Here is a 19,741-nt window from a genome sequence, read left to right on the forward strand (position 1 = left end):
AGTCTTAAACTGGAAGTGAGACAGTGAGGCGGTGCAGCAAACGCAAGCAGAAGTCAGCCAAGAAGGTTCCAGAGAAAGAGTTACATTGCCAATAGTATTGTTACTGTCACATCCTCGTGCTGTTATTGTTTAGAGCTGTGACTACTACTGTTTCGGATTACCGACCCACTCCCAACTCACCATCTCCCATGCCTTCTCTAGACAGGATGTGGGGCCTGAAATCTTGGTGGTCATATAGTTAGTCGCCCAAGAAAAGGAGGTCGTAGAAATGACACATGTGCGTGTGCGTGTGTGGTATGTGTTTCCTGGGGATTGTACATAGATCTGCATGTACACCAGACAAGCTCTCCACCACAAAGCCACATCCCCACACCTCCAGATTTCCTTTATAGTGAGGAGGGTTCCCCACAAGGTGAGCTTCCTGTTTTTCCATCCTAACACAACCCCCAAAGGCAGACAGGATTGAATCCTGTGCCTCTCTGTGTACCTGTCTGATTCTGCTGGGGTCGTTTCCCCTACCTTCCTGCATCATTGGGCCTCATCACAGAAGAGGCAGACTTTCCCCTAAGCAAGTTCTTAGAACCAACTTACCTTGGCAGACTCGTGAATACCAAATAGGAGATGAAGAAAGAGAATGCCTTCCCTTCCAGCCAGGTTGCCTTGCCTTTCAAGCCAAACTAACCATCCTGTTCTGGGTGGCAGATGTGTGTTGTTGACTGTGTTATCCTTAGCCTTTATTAATTCATCGTGAGCTCTACCTTGCTTCGGACATTCTTTCTGCAAAGTTCTAACCAGGCAATATCATTGTCCCCACTTTGTGGCTGAGGATCCCGAGGAGGATTTCGGGAGGATGGATCATCTTTCCGGAGTTAGTCAAGCCCGGAACATTTATGATGGTCATTAAGCCCACTCTCTCCAGCATCTGTTCCTTCACCCATCACCCCCACATCTTTGAGTTCACCCGCTTCCCTGTCAGGAAATGAACTCAGTCATCCAAGCAGAACACAGGGAGAGCTGATGACATGAATTTTATTGGGCAGTGATGGCATCAACTCTAGAGCAAGCTACACATTTCCAACCCTTGAGGGGCGTGAAGGCTTGAAAGAATAGGACAGGCAGCACAGAGAAGCATCCGGACACAGGTGCATGAAGGTCTCTTGCCTTGTGCAGAAAGTCCGGCAGGCTCCTTGGCCGTTCCAGCACCGTTTGAATTCAGTGCTTCCTGTGTGGAAGAAGACCACAAATCACAGAGCAGCCTGTGGGTCGCAGATTAGACCACTGGTCACAAGTTGAACTACAGATTATGTCACGCTGGTAATAGGTTAGCTCTCTGGTCATTTGTTAGACCACAAGTCATGAATGAGAGCATGGATGATAGTGGAGGTTACAAACCTCATTCTAAGTGAGCCCATATGTCACAGGTTAGACCACTAGTTAAGAGAATAATTTATTGTCCAAGTAAATCCACCCATCGGGCACACTCTCAACACTCCTCTTAACAATACAGTGTGATTGCACTTGGTTTTGCTGTGATCCCTATTGTACAAGTGGAGAAATGGAAGCTCCTGATCAGAAGTTAATAACCTTAAGGAAATCATAGTCACACACACACACACACACACACACGAGTGGTTACCTGGTGGTACATGACCCAGGACCAGGAGAGCCACAATGAGCAGAATCCACTTTGCCATGGCCACCAAGCTCCTGGGAAGATTGCCGGGAAGAAGTCAGGGGAGGAGCGAAGCATGCAGTCTTGCTTCATACCCAGCTTTTATGGACTGCAGAGCCATGGACAGCAAGCTCAGGTGGGAGGGTGAGGCCACGTGGTCCCAAGGCTGTTTAGCTCTCCCATGGCTACCTCTGCATGGACTAGTCAGCCAAATCCCCCAGAGGCTGTGCAAGGCGTGGGGGGTGGGGGGCATGACAGAAGGACGGAGACAGAGAGACAGAGAGACGAAGAGAATATGGATGGCTTCTCCCAGCCTGAGAGCATAAAGAAATACTTGAGAAAGGTCTGCTTCTATCCAGCATCTTCCCATGCGATGGTCAATACTGACTGTCAACTTAACAGCATCCAGTAAGCAGCTAGGAGGTTAACATTTAGGCATGTCTGTGAGCAAGTGTCTAGGCTGGGTTAATGGAGGAGGGAAGACACACCCTAAAAGTAGGCAAACACTCCAGGGCCAGGGTCATCCTGGACTGGATAAAAAAAAAGAGAAAGCGAGCTGAGCACCACTATCCCTCCTCCCTCCCTCCCTCCCTCCCTCCCTCCCTCCCTAGCTGCATCACACTCCAATGCCTATGCTGATAGGACTGCATACCCTTAAACTGTGAGCCAAGAAAAACCTTCCTCCCTTAAGTTGCTTTTGTCAAGTATTTTGTCTCAACAATGACAAAAGTGACCAACCCACCCCTTGATCACTGCAAGACCTTAAACAGGTCACATAACTGTGAAGAGACCTAGGCTGCCATCTACAAAATGATGAAAAGTGTCCTTTTCTCTCTTTTTTTAAAATTATTTTTAAATTTTCATTAGATTTACTCACTTTATTTTATGTTTTGTCTGCACGTGTGTATGCACCGGGTGTGTGCATGATGCTTGCAGAAGTCAGAAAGGCAAATGGATCTGGAACTGGAGTTAGGGATGGCTGTGGACCACCATGTGGGTTCTGGGAACCAGACCTGGGTCCACTGCGAGAGCAGCAAGTGCTCTTAACCACTGAGCCATCTTCCCACCCCCTAGACCCACTCTGAAAATGGAAGAACGCATTTCTTATAGAAAGTAAGAACTACCTTCAGAGCACTGAATGAAACAAAGTTCTCAGAGTGTGGTCCCTGGAGCAGCAAACCCTTACTCCTCCCTGAGAGAAGTGCAAACTCAACAGGCCTACCCCAAATGTCTCAGAGAGCCACGGAACTCTCTCAGGCATTTCTAAGACACCACTACAGTCCAGTCGAGCCACCAGGATAACACATGCACAGAGTTCCTTAGCTCGGCGTCTAGAGCATACGCGGATAGGTTACATCATGAAAGATGAGTAGGAATGTGTATCCCCAAATGAGGGAGCAGAGGGCCTGAAAGGGCAGGTCACAGCGGTGAGACCTACTTACAAGTCGCTGAAATGACCACAGACCATGAGGTCCTCACTGCCAAATTCACACTTGTATGTATAGAGAAAAGCATGGCCACTTGTTTGTATGTTTTAGCAAGGTTACCTCCGGTTCCTTGTCCCTTGAGAGTTAAAACAGGGCCATGCTATGCAGCCAGGCTGGCCTAGAACTTACTACGCAGCCCAGGCTGGCGTGCCTCAACTCTCAAGGGTTGGAATTCAGATATGTGCCACATCTGACAAATTGCAATTTTAAATCAAGAAACTGAAACCCAAAGGGGGGAGTTGATTGGCCCAAGGTCACACACAGTGACTGAGTCACAGAACTAGGGCTGGAAACCAGGTCACCACGCCATCAGGCAGCGGAAGATGCTTGTCCAGCACAGCTCATCCTACAGGCAGGACAGGGAGACTGGGACAGCCAAGCTACATGTTAGAAGCATGATCACACTTGTGTATCCTCAGTGCCAGAATTTATTGAAAAACAATAAGTTCACAAGTTGTGTCCATTTCATTGACTGCAATTTACCAGGCAGTCCTGATTTGGTAATTGGCCCTTGGCAATCTCAGATCCTTTTATTCTCATCTTAATTATTAATATTATACTTGGTACAGTTTAATGCATGTATCTGTCTATACATGTATATATCTATGTATGTATATGTGTGTGAGTGTTTGTGTGTGTGTGTGTGTGTGTGTGTTATAGAATAACTATAACAAAGAGTTACAGCAGAGTTCAAAGGGATACTCCTGGAGTCAGAAGACAGAACTACTGGACCAGAGACATCACTGTCAAAGGTTAGACAAGATATTAACAATAAAAGTAGAGAGCTGCTGGAGGCTCACAGAGCCCAGACACAGGGTTGAGCTGTGAGGCAGGCAGGCCAGTCTAGCCAGATGAGAAGATGGACAGTGGATGAATATTCAAGTGCCCCAGCCAAACCCTGGAGACTGCTGAGAACTATTGGTCCTTTGACACACACAGCAGCAGATGGTCACATGACAGGTCTGTGGGGATGTTGCCATAGCTACATCACTTGTCCTTTTTGTGGGGTCCAGGTGAGGGTGCTGTGCCTTTTATTGATCTGGTGTTCTGTAAATCCCCCTGTCTGTTTTTCTAATGCAGTTTTCATACACCAATGAGCTTATATGGTCCCAGTCTGATTTGATAAGCTAATAGAGGATGATTTTTCTCTTATAGGACTAAGTTATCTATCGGTCTCTGCCTCATGGGTGGTGCTGGATGGGTGGGAGCATCCACCTGCCACTCTGCATGCTCAGTCAAAATGAAGCCAACCACTGCTTTGTAAGATGGGGTCACCCAAGGCAAGGCACAACCTGGAAGCCACTGTTCTGCAGTCTGCTGAGACTTGGAGCTGAGCACAGCCTGATCTCCAGGCTGCGGAAGGCAGTCAGACCAGAGGGAGGGGGGGTGCTATTGTCCCAAGCCCTGCCCAGGCTGAGGCAACCTACCCTGCTGCTTGGATCTGTTCCGAATCGGGAGCCTCTCAGGCGTGACGGGGAGTCCCACCCACAGGTACTGCCTGGCCTCTGCGTCTCTACCACCACCCTACCTACACTTTAACCGTTTCTCAAGAGCTAACGGGGCTCCCTGCTCAAAGAGCTTGGATGCTGGCCTTGGAGCCGGCTTCTTTCTCCTTTACCAAGATCAGTATCTTTCCTGCTCCCACATGCCTACAAAGTTTAAATGATGGATAACTGGTAGATAGATAGGGCCAGTGAGTTGGCTCAGCAGATAAAGGCACTTGCTGCCAAGCCTGACAACCTGAGCTCAATGCCCCAAACCTACTTGGTAGAGGGACCAACTCTATATAAACCAACTTGTATAAGTTAATCCTCTGCCGTGTGCTAAGGCCCACTCTGCCCACTCCCTCTTCCCGCTCCTCCAACAAATAAATGTTCTCTGTGTATTGTTTTTTTTAAAGGGGACAGTAAACCAAAGGACAGATACCTTAATCCCTGCTAATCGTAAGCAAATGGATGACGAGCGACTTAAGGGTATCAAAATCAGACATCTTTACTGTGCAGACTATAAGGCTCTCGCTTCCTCCAAGCCCTTTTCCAAAATTAACCCTCCACCCAGAGCTTTCTCAAAGTGTGTTCTGCGGGTTATCTGCATCACTTGCGCGTTTGTTTAAGGCGCAGATTCCTTAGCCCAGAGGCCAGTCCTGTGGAATCACCTCCCTTGGAAGGTGGAACCTGTGACTCTGAACACTAAGTTCCCCTAGAAGCTTCCATCCAGGGCTGAAGTTGATGTGCCCCGTAAGTGGTGGGGGAACTGAGGCGGACACAGAAGGACATCCAGACCCAAGAATAAACTCCTTTTCCAGCACCCCATTCCTACACGGCCACCCCCACCTCACGGGAAAGACTGAAGGCGGAGGTCTACAGGGCGGAGACCCGGGCTGCCTTGACAGGGCGGGGCCGCACGGGGCGGGGTGGCGCTGGAACGGGCGGGACCGGCCGGAGGGGCTGCGTGCGGAGGCCGGGGGACAGCGGAGTACCCAGCAGCTGGGGCGGCGGGGACTCGGAGCCTCCGCGCGTCAAGGTAAACTTGCCTGTCCTGGCGGAGTTCTCCAGACCCTTGCATGCAGTGTGGTCAGAGGACCAGGAGCCTCGAACCCGCATCTCCGGAGGGGATAGGTGGGAATGAGGGACAAGGGTGGGAGAGCTTGGCACCACCACCACCACCCCTGCGCCCTCGCCCCAGAACTCGGGACTCACATCCAGGACAGCGAGTGGAGAAAGTTCCAACCTGAAAGGGCAATTGATTCCCGAACCGGGTGGGATCCCCCTCCGGGTTCCCCTCCTACGCCCTGTTCTGTCACCAAACCTGTTGCCGGGTACCTCGCGGCTCCCCCCACCCCACACAACAACAGCTGGAGGCCATGGCGCCAGCGGCTCCTGAATTTTTCACGCAGGGGCGGGCCGGGCACGCCGTTCCCATGGCACCAGAGCACTCGGGTTACAGCCAGGAGATCCCCGGAGCCCCTCGCCCTTGTGGGGAACCATTGCACCCAGTTCCTCTTCAAATTCGGCCCGGGGATTTCAGACAGCGGGAATGAAACTTCCCAGAGACCTCAGCCCTCCTCAGTGCCCCCCCCCCCGCCTCCCTCTCCTTGTCCCTAAACTTGTGAAGACCAGTGGGGAAGGGGAAAGGGCCGGTCCGATGCTTTCTGTGAGGAGGGTCTCAAATACTGAAGGGTAGGGACCGGTCTGGGTGGGCAGGATGAATACACTATAGATGCTTTAGATGGCTCAACTTGCTGTAGCCCTCTCTGCCTGTGGGTGTCATGGAGAAAGGGGTTATCCTCGGAACTTGGGAATCTGCTTCTGGGTGCTCATCTGTGAGTGTTCAGAGCCTATGCCCTCGACCCTTTTAGGCCTGAAACCAGCAGCCCCGGAACCCAAGGAGCCAAAGAGTTTCTTCCCAGTTGAACCTGAGAGGGCTCTGGAGGAAATTATTTCCACCGTTTATCAGGCCCTAAGAAGGGACTCCGGGCTACGGGCTACAGACTCACTGTCCAGCCCACTTCTTTTGGAAGGAAGGAAGAAGCCAGGGAAGCTAAAGATTTCCTCACAGAGGATGACTCTTAACACCCAGCAGGAAGCAAAGACCACGCTGCGACGTCGAGCCAGCACGCCACTACCCCTGTCGTCCAGGGGCCACCAGCCTGGCCGCCTGTGCACAACACCCTCTGCTCCATCCCAACATCCCCGACTGGGTCAGTCAGTCTCTCTCAACCCTCCCGTCCGGAAACCCTCTCCTGCCCAGGATGGGTGGTCCTCTGAATCCAGCGACTCCGAAGGCTCTTGGGAGGCACTCTACCGGGTGGTGCTTCTTGGAGACCCCGGTGTTGGGAAGACTAGCCTGGCTAGCCTCTTCGCAGAGAAACAAGACCGAGACCCTCACGAGCAGCTGGGAGGTAGGCGCCCCGCGGGACAAGCCAGGCTGTGGCCATAGGATTGAAAAGCCTGTCTGTCGCCAGGAGCACAGGATTGCAGAGAATAGATGTGCAGGTCACTCACAAGATGTGCTGTTCAACTCACAAGGGCATCATTCATTCATGCCATGAAGTAAATGTGGCTCACCTAGGACTGTGCAGGGCGCAGTCTGGGCAGGGTCTAGGGAGGGATATTGGTACATGATTAACCTCCATGTCATAAGGGGAGAAAACCAGAAACTATGGGTGCCAAGGAATAATGGGCTTCCACCCAGCTTAGAAACTCCCAGACCCAAGTCTCCCCTGACTCTCAACCCCCGTCCCCTCCTACCCATCAGCCACCGAGTCTGTGTTGACTCTCCTGGGCGTCATGTACATGTCACAGGTGGGGAGACTGGGGCCCAAGATAATGGGATCTGCCTAAAGTCAGAGCAGGTTGGAGAGGGTTCCCAGGCTACCCCTTCAGCCCACAGTCACTCAGCTAAGACCCAGCGTCTAGCAACTGCTACATGCTCAGTACTATGCTGACAGCTGGTGACACATGGGCATCTGGTGGAGCTGTGACCACCGAAAACGACAGGATTCCCTACACCAGGAAAATGTCAAGGAGTGACTGATAAGAAAGGGAGGTGAGAGAAGGCTGTCTCCAGTGGCCTCCTCCACACTCTGACTGGACTCTCTCACTTGATTGCAGGTGTGTACGAGAGAACGCTGTCGGTGGACGGAGAGGACACCACTCTGGTGGTCATGGACACCTGGGAGGCTGAGAAACTGGTAGGACATCATAAGCATGTTAGGGGAGGGGTGCTAAAATTAATATTAGACACCTGTCTCCTTCTGGGGCAAACAGAGCAGGGCCTATGGCAGGGGCCTGCCTCAGCGCCCCTCCCTTAAACCTGTAGCTTTCCCAGGGGCAGAAGAACCTCAAAGTCCTGACCTCTGCCCTCACTGCATCGATTCCCCTCCTGGCAGACATCCCAGAATGCACTTCTCCTTTGCATGCTCCGCATCTTTATGGGCCTCCCACATTTGGAAAAACAAAACAAAGCATAAAACACTGGATTTGGCCCCCACATGCCTAAGGGTGACACACGCCCCTTCCTTTCCTCACCAGCTGTGTAGCTTTGTGCAGTGAATATCCCTACCCTGATTTTTAATCTTCTCATCTGATAAATGGGTCAAGCATTCCTGCCTTATCAGATACTTTTATATGCTACTGCTGCTGTCTGTTTACAAAAATTTCTGGGGATCAAACCCAGGGCCAAGGGCCAGCTCTGAATGTGTCTCACCACAGAGCAAGTTGTACCCCTAGCCACAGCATCGGCTGATTGTTAACGTCCCAGTGCAGCTGTGAAGAAGTCACCGAGCTTAGACTATGAAGAGAGCAGGAGCTAAGTAGGACAGGGAAATTGGCTGGGGTGACTCCGACAGCTACGGAGGTAGTGAAAAAGGAAAACCAGGGGTCACCCTCCCTTGCCCCCTTCCAGAACAGGCATGCAATGGGCCTCTTTCCTTTCATTACACAGGTATATATACTTATTGTAGGACTTTGATATATTACTTGACAATGAGCTGGGGATATAGCTCCGATAGCAGAGTGAGTGCTGGCATGCTCTGAATTGCAAGGCTCTGAGTCAGAGCCCCTGTACTGCACAAACTAGCTATGATAGTACATGCTTGTGACCCCAGTAGCTAAAGGCCAAAGGATACAGAAGTTTAAAGCCATCATCGACTACATAGTGAGTTCAAGGCTAGCCTGGGCTACATGAGATTCTGTCTCAAAATATCGGGGAGAGATTATCAGTGCAGATATTATCTCTGTAAAGGGATTCAACCAACAAAACCCATTGTCTTGCACCTGCGTGCCATGTGCCAAATATTATGTTCACATCTAGGGACACAAGGTCACCTAGTAGGCACAGGAAACACGGAGGAGAGACTAGTTATGCCATCTTTTCCCTGAACTTAAGCCCCATAGTGAAAGTTAGAATACAGTGTTAGGCCAGGCCTGGTGGTATAAGCCTTTAATCCCAGCCCTTGACAGGTAGAGGCAGGTGGATCTCTGTGAGTTTGAGGGGCCAACCTGGGCTACATAGTGAGTCCAGGACAACTGGGGCTGTGTAGAGAGACCCTGTTTCAAAAATAAATAAATAAATAAATAAATAGGCAGCGTTCAGTAGCTGACAGTACTGCTGGAAGAACCTAAGGAGAGAACAAGGAGGCTATGTGGGCAGATCTATTTTATTCTTTTAGATGGGGCCTCATGATGTGCCACTGTTGTTTTAGATTTTTATTGTATGGGGGGCAGGTACAAGCTCATGTAGAAGTCAGAAGACAACCTGCTGGAATCAGTTCTCTCCTTCTACCACGTGGGTCTGGGAACTGAACTTGGATCATCAGGCTTGGCAGCAGGCACCTTTACCTACTGAGCCATCTCACCAGCCTCAGCCTCCCCAGTGCTGCAATCATAGGCACGTGTCACTGTGTCTGGCTTGGCTAATTCCTTTTAACAAGTAGAGAAGAAGGGCCAGGTGAAAGTCATCCCAACGATGATCCCAAAACAGCATCTGGGGTTTCTGAGCTCCCTCTCGGCCCATGATGGAAATCAATGAACACACATTATGGTGTGCAGTTAAAGCTATACAGTCATTCTTCTTCCCTTCGGTCAGTGGAGACGCCGATGCTCAGAGGGGCTGTGTCCAAAGCTCTCCAAGAGCAGGTAAATCATGCCCAGATCTACAAACTCCACAGATTATTGGGGTGATCATGTCCCCAACTGTCCCGAGCATGTCACTTAATGGACCTTCAGCTTAAGTCTCATGTTGATGTCCTTAGTTATGCAGGTCCATCAGAGAAAGAGAGACACTGCAGGATGTATTATGGCTGGGTGAAACAGTCTCCGATGGACTAAACTCCAAATTACCTTGCCGAAGCCTCTTTATTGTTACACAAAGGGCATGTTTAGCCAGGCAATTTCTGCATACCCAAGCCTCTGATCTAGGAGTTGTCTGAAGGAATTATTACCTAAGCAGTCCTCAGCCACACAAGACTTCCTGGTTTGCCAGGTATGTCTCGGACTAAGTTATGCAAAGGCTCTGGAATCCTTCAGGAAGAGGACCTCCATAAACCTCAGATAACAATCACTATTTACAAAAGGCTATGTCCAGAACTCATGCCAGGCACAATGGCTGTGTTACGTTCCCCGTTACCGTCTACTAGCTCGGTGTCTCTAGTGGGCCAGGAGACCTGAAGACCCTGGTGAGGTCTTCAGGCTTGGAGGTTCGAGCCTCCCCAAGCTCAAGGACCACTATGAGAACGAACTGCTTTCTGAATGCAGTAGACCGCTGCAGAGTAGGCAGTGAGTTAGGCAGACCAATCAAGGGGTCTGCAAGATGGCTAAGCTGAGCAAAGGTGTCTGCGACCAAGCCTGACAGCCAGAGACTTACCCCACACTGTAGAAGGGTAGAAGGAGAAAATCAACTCCTGAAAGTTGTCCTCTGACCTCACCGTTGCACATAGGTTTGTGGGTTTTGTCGGGGAAGGGTTTTGAGAAATTTTTTTGTATCGTGGGTTCTTCGAATCAAGTTCAATCAAACTCAGATCCTTATGGGTGTGCAGCAAGCACTTTCCCCAGTGAGCTTTCCTCTAGCTCCTGAGATTCCACTTCTGTCTGAATCTACTCAAAGGTTATTTGGCCTGAGAAACCACTAGGGCAGCTGTGGAGCATGCGCCCCTCCCCCACCGAGGACCTAACACTTTTCTGCTCACCTTCCTCCCTTTCTACACACTCAGCCTTTCCCACCTCAGCCATTAAGACGGACTCTTCCTTTCTCCTGGACAGCCATCTTTCCTGCTGGGCCCGTCCCGGGCTCACTGGGAGCTCTCTGTACTCTTCTGATCCCCCTGACACCTCACACCACCTCTCCATCCTCTGCCGCTTTTGTAGGCCCTCGGCATGGCCCTCCACACTCTGCCCTTTACCTCCCCATCCCATAACCGCCTTCCAGAACATGAGCCTTGAGGACAGGAACCAGACCTCATTAAAGGCCTGAAATCAACCCTCCCAGAGCTCACGCTGGCTCTGTTATTCCGCTTCTTTCCTTTCCCTTGGTAAAGTGACGAGAAAGAGCTCTGCTTCTTAAGTGTCCCTTTCCATTCCCATTCCCTTATGTCCTCAGCCCGCCACGGGTGACCTTTCAGATCTCCAAAACTACTGAGAAAAGTCTCCCTGAATTCAGTCTTCTGTTCTCTCACTGTCTCTGTCTCTCTGTCTGTCTCTGTGCATGTATGTGTCTGTCTGTTTCTCTCTCTCTCTCTCTCTCTCTCTCTCACACACACACACACACACACACACACACACACTTTATTCTATAACCAGTTTGTGTGTGTATGAGTGTGGATACAGGCTTGCCATGTACGTGCAGGTGTGAGGTCAGAGGACAACTATAGGAGTCGGTTCTCTCCTCCCACTGTGGGACTCAGGAATCACATCCAGGCTTCCACTGCCCACACTTTTACCCACTGAGCCTTCTCAATGACCCAGGGCTGAGGCAGGAGAATTGCTTCAAGATTAAAACCACTCTGAGATGCAGGGTGAGGCCTTGTCAAAAAAAGAAGAAAAGGCGAAAGATGGGGTGGAGGAAGGAGGAAGAGAAAGGCGAGGAGGCTGAACAGGCAAAGCTAGATCTTTATTTGCAGGACAGAGCCCCGCCCCCGCCCCCGCCCCCGCCCCCGCCACCGCCCCCACCCCCACCGCACCTCCCACCCCCAGTCAGTTGGAAGGAACCGAGAGAGAGTCCATCAGCTTTTTGAAGAAAGAAACTGAAAATCGGAGAATCAATGGTTTTCCCAGGGGGCATTATGATAGAATTTGTCCCCCAAAACCATCCCAGGTAGATCCTCTCCTACTCCACCCTTTAGACCAACAGAGCCTCTTTCCCAGCCAGGGCTAGGCCCTCTGAGGATGGGCCTGGGGTCCCTCCCCCGCAGGATGAAAGCTGGTGCCAGGAGTCATGCCTGCAGGCAGGCAGCGCCTACGTCATCGTGTACTCCATAGCGGATCGCAGCAGCTTTGAGAGCGCCTCGGAGCTCCGAATCCAGCTGAGGCGCACCCATCAGGCCAACCACGTGCCCATCATCCTGGTAGGCAACAAGGCCGACCTGGCCCGCTGCCGAGAAGTCTCGGTAGAAGGTGAGACCTTTACCATACCCTCTCTCCTTCAGCCTGACTGCCCCTCCTCCAGGGCTCGCCTCAGAGGTCTGTGCCCTCCAGCCTAGCCTGTCCTACAACGAACAACTTACTTGTCCTGTCCTCTCTCACTTCCCAAATCAGCAAGCATTCAAGTCCCACAGAGCCCTTCTCTTCGCTCCACACCCCAAGCCTCTGTCCTGTCCTGGCATCTCCGCTCTGTCCAGGCTGGCCCTTATTCAATCATTCTAACCCTATTTAATCATTCCTCCTTGACAGCTAACAGATTTCCAGAAGCACAGCTTATCTTGTGACCTTTGCTTCAAACTCCCCCGAATCAGCCCCACGGCTGATAATCAGAGACGCTCTGCCCACCCCCAGTGTCTACCAGCTTCTCTCAAAGGCTGAAATGGCCAGTAGTGGCTCCAGTATAAATTGGGGAGATTATAAATTCAAGCTTTATATGAAACACTTAGTGTGTTGGCCAGGAACTACAAACCAAACTTTTAAAGTTAGGTATAAATTATATTTACAGTGGGTGATGAATATTTTAATAAGTTTCATATTTCTAGTGGGATCCGTACTTGTCTTAAAATGACCCTACTTATGAGGTCAAATCTTCCCAGCCTTATTCTTTTGAATATAAGTCTCTACACTGAGCCTATGATTTGCCCCTGGGTCCCCTGACACCTGAACTAAGTAGGAACCGAGGAAATTGCTTCCTGAGAGTTTGAACACATCTCTTCCCACCTTTATCTCTGCCTTCTGCCTCTGGCTCTGCCCCGTCAGAGGGCCGCGCCTGCGCCGTGGTGTTCGACTGCAAGTTCATCGAGACTTCGGCCACTCTGCAGCACAATGTGACAGAGCTCTTCGAGGGCGTGGTGCGCCAACTGCGCCTGCGCCGCCAGGACAACGCAGCCCCGGAAACACCTTCACCTCGACGACGGGCCAGCTTGGGCCAGCGCGCCCGCCGCTTCCTGGCACGTCTGACAGCACGCAGCGCACGACGCCGGGCACTTAAAGCCCGCTCCAAGTCCTGCCACAACCTGGCTGTGCTCTGAGGCCAGCGCCTTTCTGGGGTGATGGGACACTATGGTGCCACTGAGGAGAAAAGGTGCGTTGTTGGAGTCCTCGTGGTCGACCTTGCGTGTTGCCATGATGGCAATAGCGTCGCCAGGAGCCAGTGCTTTGGGAACCCTTCCTGTCGGGCGAAGGGATGAATAGGCAGACTATGGGGCTATAAACCCAAGCTAGCACAAGGTTTTTTGTTTTTATTTTTATTTTTTACAGGGTGGGTGTCTTTTTGTTAAAAAAAAAAAATCTTTCTTGTCCCTGGGGCTATGACCAACTCTTAGAATGTACCACAATAAGCAGGTCCAGGATGTCCTGTCTGATGTGTGGCCATCTCTCCGTGGGCTCTTCCAGGCATCTGCACTCTCTCCCCAAACATCTAACTTGACTGTAGACTGGCTTGGCCTGCTGGCCCAGATGTCTCGGGCAATCAATAAAGTCAGTGAATTAATTATAGGCTCAGGCCCTCCTCCCAACTGCTGGGTTTGGTTTCTACCTCAAGGCCTTTGAGACAGTCACACAGTGGATCACATTGCCAACCCAATGCTGAGTGACCTCCTATTTCCTTAATTCGTTTTATTTTAGATTCTAGAACTACAAAATGTTGCCTGTCTAGACTGGCACTGTAAGAGCTGCTGATTGTGCGAGCCTGTCACGTACACTAGGCGAACACCCAGCCCCTGTTATTTTTGTGCATGTGTGTGTTCTGTCTGTACAACACCGAAGAGTGTGGCCCCTAACCTGCTCTGGCTGCTTAGGAAAAGGAAGTTGAGGGAGGGAAAGCAGGAGCCTGCAATCACATAGTTCTAAGTGAGGCCACCCAGGTCCCAGATCCCATGAGCCCCTGGCCACAGTTCTCCTCAGGAGGCAGTGGGGTGAATAGCTCAGTAATAAAGAGCTAAGGAAAAGTCCCAAGTTCCATTCCCAAAACTCAGGCAAAAAGCCAGCCTGGCACTACAATACTATAATCCCAGCACCTACGAGGCAAGAACTAGTTAGTGGATCCCTGGAACTCACTGGCTAGCCAGCCTGCCTTATTTGGTGAGCTCAAAGCCAGTCGGGCTTTGTCTCTGGGGGAAAAAAAAAAAAACAGTAGGCAGATGACCTCTGGCCTACACACACACACATAGAGTGACAGGAGGTAGAGGTGTGACTGAAGGGTTCGATTCTAGCACTGCAAGGGGGTTCAGGGTAAAGGTTCTATATGGGAATAGCGGTCGATGCCCATAGTCCAGAACTCAGTGAATTGAGGCAGATGAATCTAGAGCTCAAGGCCAGTCTAGTCTACCAGAAAAGGGAGGTGAAAGTTAGATAATTACCCATCATGCAGAGGGAATGCAGAGGCAAGAGGATCCCCCTGAAACTTCAAAACCAGCCTGGTCCACAAAGCGAGTTCCAGGCCATCGAGCTCTATGTAGCCAGCTGCTATCTCAAAACCGAGGGAGGACACCAATTTCCTAACACAATTTTGCATACAATCTGAGGGGGCCAGGCAAGAATTCCATGGAACTCAATCCATTAATCCCAGGATGGACACTAATTTAGTTCAGTGCATTCATCTTCCAAATGTGGAAAATGAAGCCCTGAGACAGGCAGAGAGTATTCCAGAGTCACCCAGTCAGTGAGTTTCCGGGCCCTCAAGACCCAGCCCCCTCCTCTGACCTCCCTTGGCTGTGAGGGATGAGGGACACAGTGAAGCTTCCCGCCTGGCTGAGGACCCAGCTGGGTGTAGGGGTCGGGTCAGGAGTTTCCATCTCCGGGAGGATGGGGGAGGAGGGACTGTCACAACTTTGAGAAGAGAACAAGATGCAAACTGTTTAGACCATACTGCCTCAGACTTCTGACACCCCTGCCTCCAACCAACTGCCCACTACCAGACTCCTGGTCCCTACACAGAAGTCACCCGTGACCCAGTCCAGAGGATGAGGCACAGAAAAAATCATACTTCGAGGTGCCCAGTTCCCCGATGCTCACCGCCAACTCACTGGTCACCAGTCATGCCCAGGAAGCGGAGGAGGGTCTCCCCTCCCCTTTAGTCGTCTCCGGCCTGCGGTCGAGAATGGGGGTGGGAGGCTGTAACTGTGGAAAGTTGGCAGAGACGGCCGGCAGCAGCCGGGAGAGTGGAAAAAATGATATCAAACCCGGAAAAATGCAGGCCGGATGGAGGGCTGGGTGCGAGAGAGGGGGAGGGGAAAACAGCTGCCTGGACCGAGAACTGAGAGAGGAGGCCAACCAGAGTTTCCCAGCCGGCCTCGAGAACCACAAACGAGCCCTGTCCTTCCCTTCGTTCTTGCTCCACGGGTTTTATTGAGGGACTACTATGTGCCAAGGCAGAGAGCCAGGCCCTGGGGAGACATCGCTGGCTGCCTGAAGCTCACCCTAGATGGTGGGAAGGTACATTAGAGAACAGGGATTAGGGGGTCATCAGGGAGGACTCCTCAATTCACCCATGAGGAAGGTGAAGTCAGAAAGAGGAGGTCTTCCACCAGGCCACTCAGAATGGAAAGGAAGCCAGGATAGGGAATGTGGCTATGTGGACAGCCGAGAGCATGCAGCCAGGGGTCGACATTTGAACTCTGTTCCCTCCCGCCTCTCTGTGCCTCATTTCTCTTCCCCACTATAAAATAAGATTCGTGGCAATCCCCTGCCCCAAACCTGACTCAAGGATTAATTGTTTTAAGACATATCAAACGGGGCTAGGGAGACGGCTCAGTACTGCTCAGGGTCAAAGAGCCCATGCAGCCAGGTACCATGTCACAGGCTTGTGATCACAACACGGAGGAGACAGAGATGCAGATTCCTGACCCTTGATGGACCACCATCTTAGCTTACTCTGTGAGCTGTAGGTCCCAGTGAGAGACCCTGTCTCAAGGTGAGCCCAGGTGCTGCACACCTTTAGTCCCAGCACTGGGGAGGAGACCAGCCTGGTCTACACAACAAGTTCTGGGACAGCCAGGGCTACACAAAGAAAGCCTATCTTGAAAAAACAAACAAACAAACAACAACAAAACAGTGGAATGGATGCCTGCAGAAGCCCAGTACCTGAGGCTGGCCTGTAATCTCCGCACACGCATGCTATTGCATTTTAAGACCTTGGATGAGTCCAGTGTTGAGCGGGAGTGAGTCTAAACTGAAGATTTGCCTGGAAATTTCTGCCTGGCTATGCCACTGGAGGGCTTTAGGAAATTTTATTCCTTCCTTAGGCCTCAATTTCCCCATCTGCAAAAAGAAAGGGACTGAATCCGAGCCTGTGTCACATCTATGTGTTCTCATGTTTCGTTGTCTGTTGTTCTCAGCCCAAGCAATGGAGGCTCACGAGGGTGAGGTGTCATGCTGTTCTGTCTCCAGCACCAGCGGCTGTAACAGTGGCTGGTTTCTACAGACAGACGCTCACCAACCTGTAAAATGCCCTTCTGGGCCAGACAGTAGGTGCCCACGAATAAGGCAAAGCTGGGACAGCATGTAAGAAAACCACAGTGCACCACCTACTGTGACTTAGGAAGGCCTGCCCCACAGAAACAATCAAGATGGCTAACTCTGAAGTCTTCCTGTGTGTTGGTCAAGCCCTGTGCCTTGGTACCTGTTTTCTCATCTCACCTCAGTCCCCACCCCCTCCTCAGTAGATGCTTTTACAGATGAACACGCTAGGCTAAAAGAGCCTAAGAAATAGACCCAAGGCCAGTTCCACTCAGCCACTGTCAAGAGGCATCCTGGAGGGGCTGCCTGAATTATATGGCCGAGGAAACTAAACATGGCGAGAGAAGAGGGTCCAAGTTCAAGATACTGTGATAGTAACAGCAGACACTACTTTTGCTGTGGGTCTTCCAGTCCTTGAGGATCAGAGTAGACATTGAACTGAGGGGTTGGAAGCCCTGTGGGTTAGTTAGGTGAATAAACCACACCCGGGACCTCAGTCAATAGGCAGATCGAATTCACTTAGGGTAATTGGAGGCTTATAAAGTCTTGGGGGACTGAGGGTAGGGACATCCAGGATGGGCAAAGGTCATTGGCTGGGGACTTAGGGTACCTGACTGCCTCATTAGCACAGGGAAGCCTTTTAGGAATCTCAGATGCTGGCTGAACAGGTTCCCACATTTTGCTAAGTGCAAGGTACTGTGTTCTAGGTGCTTTCTGCAGGAAACGTGTTAAGTCCTCCAAACTGGTGATGTCATCACCATGCCAGTTTTTAAAATGTATTTATTTATTTACTTTATATCCTGATTGCAGCTTCCCCTCCCACCTCTCCTCCCAGTCCCTCCCTCTCCCCTCCCTTCCTGCCATTCCTCCTCCTTTTCTCCTCCTCGGAGGGGAGGTCTCCCACGGGTATCAACCCACCTTGGCATAGAGTTGCAGTAGGGCTAGGTGCATCTTCTCCTATTGAGCCTAAACAAGGCAGTTCAGTTAGGGGAAAGGGGTTTAAAGGCAGACAACAAAGTCAGAGACAACCCTGCTCCAGTTATTATGGGTCCCACACGAAGACCAAGCTACACATCTATTACATATGTCTAGGGGGGCCTAGGTAGGTCCTAGTTCAAGATACTGTGATAGTAACAGTCTACATGCTCTCTGGTTGGTGGTTCTGTCTCTGTGAGCCCCTGTGGGCCCAGGTTAGTTGATTCTGTAGGTTTTCTTGTGGTGTCCTTGATCCCTCTGGCCACCATGCTAGTTTTTTTTGTTGTTTTTTTTTGTTGTTTTTTTTGGTTTTTTGAGACAGGGTTTCTCTGTATAGCCCTGCCTGTCCTGGAACTCACTTTGTAGACCAGGCTGGCCTCGAACTCAGAAATCCGCCTGCCTTTGCCTCCCGAGTGCTGGGATTAAAGGCGTGCCCCACCACGCCCGGCTCGACCATGCTAGTTTTAAGGTGGAGAGAGGCTCAGTAACCCAGCCGAGGTTGTACAGTTAGCAAAGAGCACCAGAATCCAAACTAGCAAAGTCCTGTCTCACAGTGGCTGGAGCTCATTTGCATCCCACTGCTACTGTCACCACGAGGAAAGAGAGAAGTCTTTGCTAGTTGCCTAGAGTGGGGAGGGCACAGAACAAAAGCTCAGTGAAAGCCCTCAGCCTCCAACTGGGCCACTGCACCTCAAAGGAGGTGCACTGTTATGGAAAAATATGATAAAGGCTGGGAAGACTAATGTGTCCCCAGGGGCCCCAGGGTTCCTCAGAGTCCCCATCTTGCTGCAGAGGAGGGTCATGCACTGTGCCGGCTTGATCCAGAAGAGATGAAGGCCACCTGCTCCTGAGACAGCCCAGCCGCTGCTCAGAACACAGAGGCTCCGTTAGTAAAATAGCTGCGTCTCTCCACCCGAAGAGGCTTCTGCCTGGAGAGCCCAAAGGGATCAAGTTCCATCCAAGGCTTCCTGTCCTTGGGTAGTGGGAAGTTCAGGGTCTCACAGGGATCAGCTCACCCCTGTCTTCATCTATGCTGTAAGGGAAGGCCTGGGGCGGGGCGGGGAGGGCCTCGCTAGCAGAGATGGAAATGTGCAAGTGCCTGGCTTGGGAGGGGAAGAGAGAGGGAGACGTGGGAAGAAACAAACTCCTGCTCAGCTCCTTCAGTGAGATTAAGTGTCTCTAGACTCTGGCCACTCAGGAGACCTTAGACAAATCAAAATATACAGAAGGAGCAGATAATGGTGGAATTTGTCACATGGTGGTTTCTGTCTCAATAACAACTTGAACATTCCATCTTAACAGTTTGAAAAAAATACACGAGTTCCATCTCAATTTGAGCACTTGTCCCCTTGGGTTCAGAGTTCAGTTAAAAATAACACTAATGATAGGATGGGAGCTTGGGGCTCACCAAAGTGTGTGGTTTTCCCCACTCCCATCTGCTCCAAGTTCAAGGCAAGGTGTGTGTGTGTGTGTGTGTGTGTGTGTGTGTGTAACATTCCCATGCTTCATGGATGAGACTGTAGAAATACAGGCTTTAAAACCAGGGAAAAACATTTGATTCGAGCTTGGTCTGCGGCACCCCGAGGCCTCACTCAGCCTGCCTTCCTTTTGGAAGTGATAATTCCAATCGATAAAACAAAGTGGGGTTGTCGGGTGCAGTAGTGCACACCGTTAGTCCCAGCACTCGGGAAGCAGAGACAGGAGGATCTCCATAAGTTTGTTCTACACGGTGAGTTCCAGGACAGTTAGGACTACATAAAAAGATCCTGTCTCAAAAAATAAAAATGAGAGGGCTCAGCAGTTCAGAGCACTGGCTGCTCTTCCAAAAGTCCTGAGTTCAAATCCCAGAAACCACAGGATGATTCACAACCATCAGTAATAAGGTCTGGTGCCTTCTTCTGGCCTGCAGGCATAGACTGCTCAAATAAATAGATAAATCAATAAATACTTAAAAAATTAAAGCTGAATAAAAATGAAATGACCTTTAAGTATTTGGAACCACTGGGTAATTT

At 50.9% G+C, this 19,741-nt stretch overlaps 2 protein-coding genes across 4 annotated transcripts; one reads left to right on the forward strand and one right to left on the reverse strand.

Moving 5' to 3' along the window:
- Nucleotides 1-1,013: 1,013 nt before the first annotated feature.
- Defb124 (defensin beta 124) lies at nucleotides 1,014-1,714 on the reverse strand. Its single transcript, XM_021157107.1, has 2 exons — nucleotides 1,637-1,714; nucleotides 1,014-1,222 (listed from the first exon to the last, which is right to left on the reverse strand). Exons 1-2 carry the CDS (start codon nucleotides 1,692-1,694, stop codon nucleotides 1,065-1,067), a joined length of 216 nt encoding a protein of 71 aa, XP_021012766.1. The 5' UTR covers nucleotides 1,695-1,714; the 3' UTR covers nucleotides 1,014-1,064.
- A 3,886-nt stretch (nucleotides 1,715-5,600) lies between these two features.
- Nucleotides 5,601-13,793, forward strand: Rem1 (RRAD and GEM like GTPase 1). Of its 3 annotated transcripts, none has more exons than XM_021156505.2 (5): nucleotides 5,601-5,682; nucleotides 6,518-7,060; nucleotides 7,773-7,852; nucleotides 12,068-12,269; nucleotides 13,056-13,793. In XM_021156505.2, the coding sequence occupies exons 2-5, from the start codon at nucleotides 6,721-6,723 to the stop codon at nucleotides 13,325-13,327; spliced, it is 894 nt and encodes a 297-aa protein (XP_021012164.1). In that variant the 5' UTR covers nucleotides 5,601-5,682; nucleotides 6,518-6,720; the 3' UTR covers nucleotides 13,328-13,793. The 3 variants fall into 3 exon arrangements, with proteins under 3 accessions (XP_021012164.1, XP_029325714.1, XP_029325722.1); XM_029469854.1 differs by lacking the exon at nucleotides 5,601-5,682 and adding an exon at nucleotides 5,696-5,777; XM_029469862.1 differs by lacking the exon at nucleotides 5,601-5,682 and having other exon boundaries at nucleotides 6,444-7,060.
- Nucleotides 13,794-19,741: the final 5,948 nt, after the last annotated feature.

The sequence above is a fragment of the Mus caroli genome, chromosome 2 (assembly GCF_900094665.2).
Source record: "Mus caroli chromosome 2, CAROLI_EIJ_v1.1, whole genome shotgun sequence".
Classification (NCBI taxonomy): domain Eukaryota; kingdom Metazoa; phylum Chordata; class Mammalia; order Rodentia; family Muridae; genus Mus; species Mus caroli.

Bases quoted from the DNA above. Each gene is read 5' to 3' on its own strand.
- Rem1 (XM_029469854.1), top strand. From the start codon at position 5,723: ATGCAGTGTGGTCAGAGGACCAGGAGCCTCGAACCCGCATCTCCGGAG. The intron at 5,778-6,517 runs GTGGGAATGAGG...CGACCCTTTTAG, and splicing joins CGCATCTCCGGAGGGGATAG to GCCTGAAACCAGCAGCCCCG. The intron at 7,061-7,772 runs GTAGGCGCCCCG...ACTTGATTGCAG, and splicing joins CCCTCACGAGCAGCTGGGAG to GTGTGTACGAGAGAACGCTG.
- Defb124 (XM_021157107.1), bottom strand. From the start codon at position 1,694: ATGGCAAAGTGGATTCTGCTCATTGTGGCTCTCCTGGTCCTGGGTCAT. The intron at 1,223-1,636 runs GTAACCACTCGT...TCTTCCACACAG, and splicing joins CCTGGGTCATGTACCACCAG to GAAGCACTGAATTCAAACGG.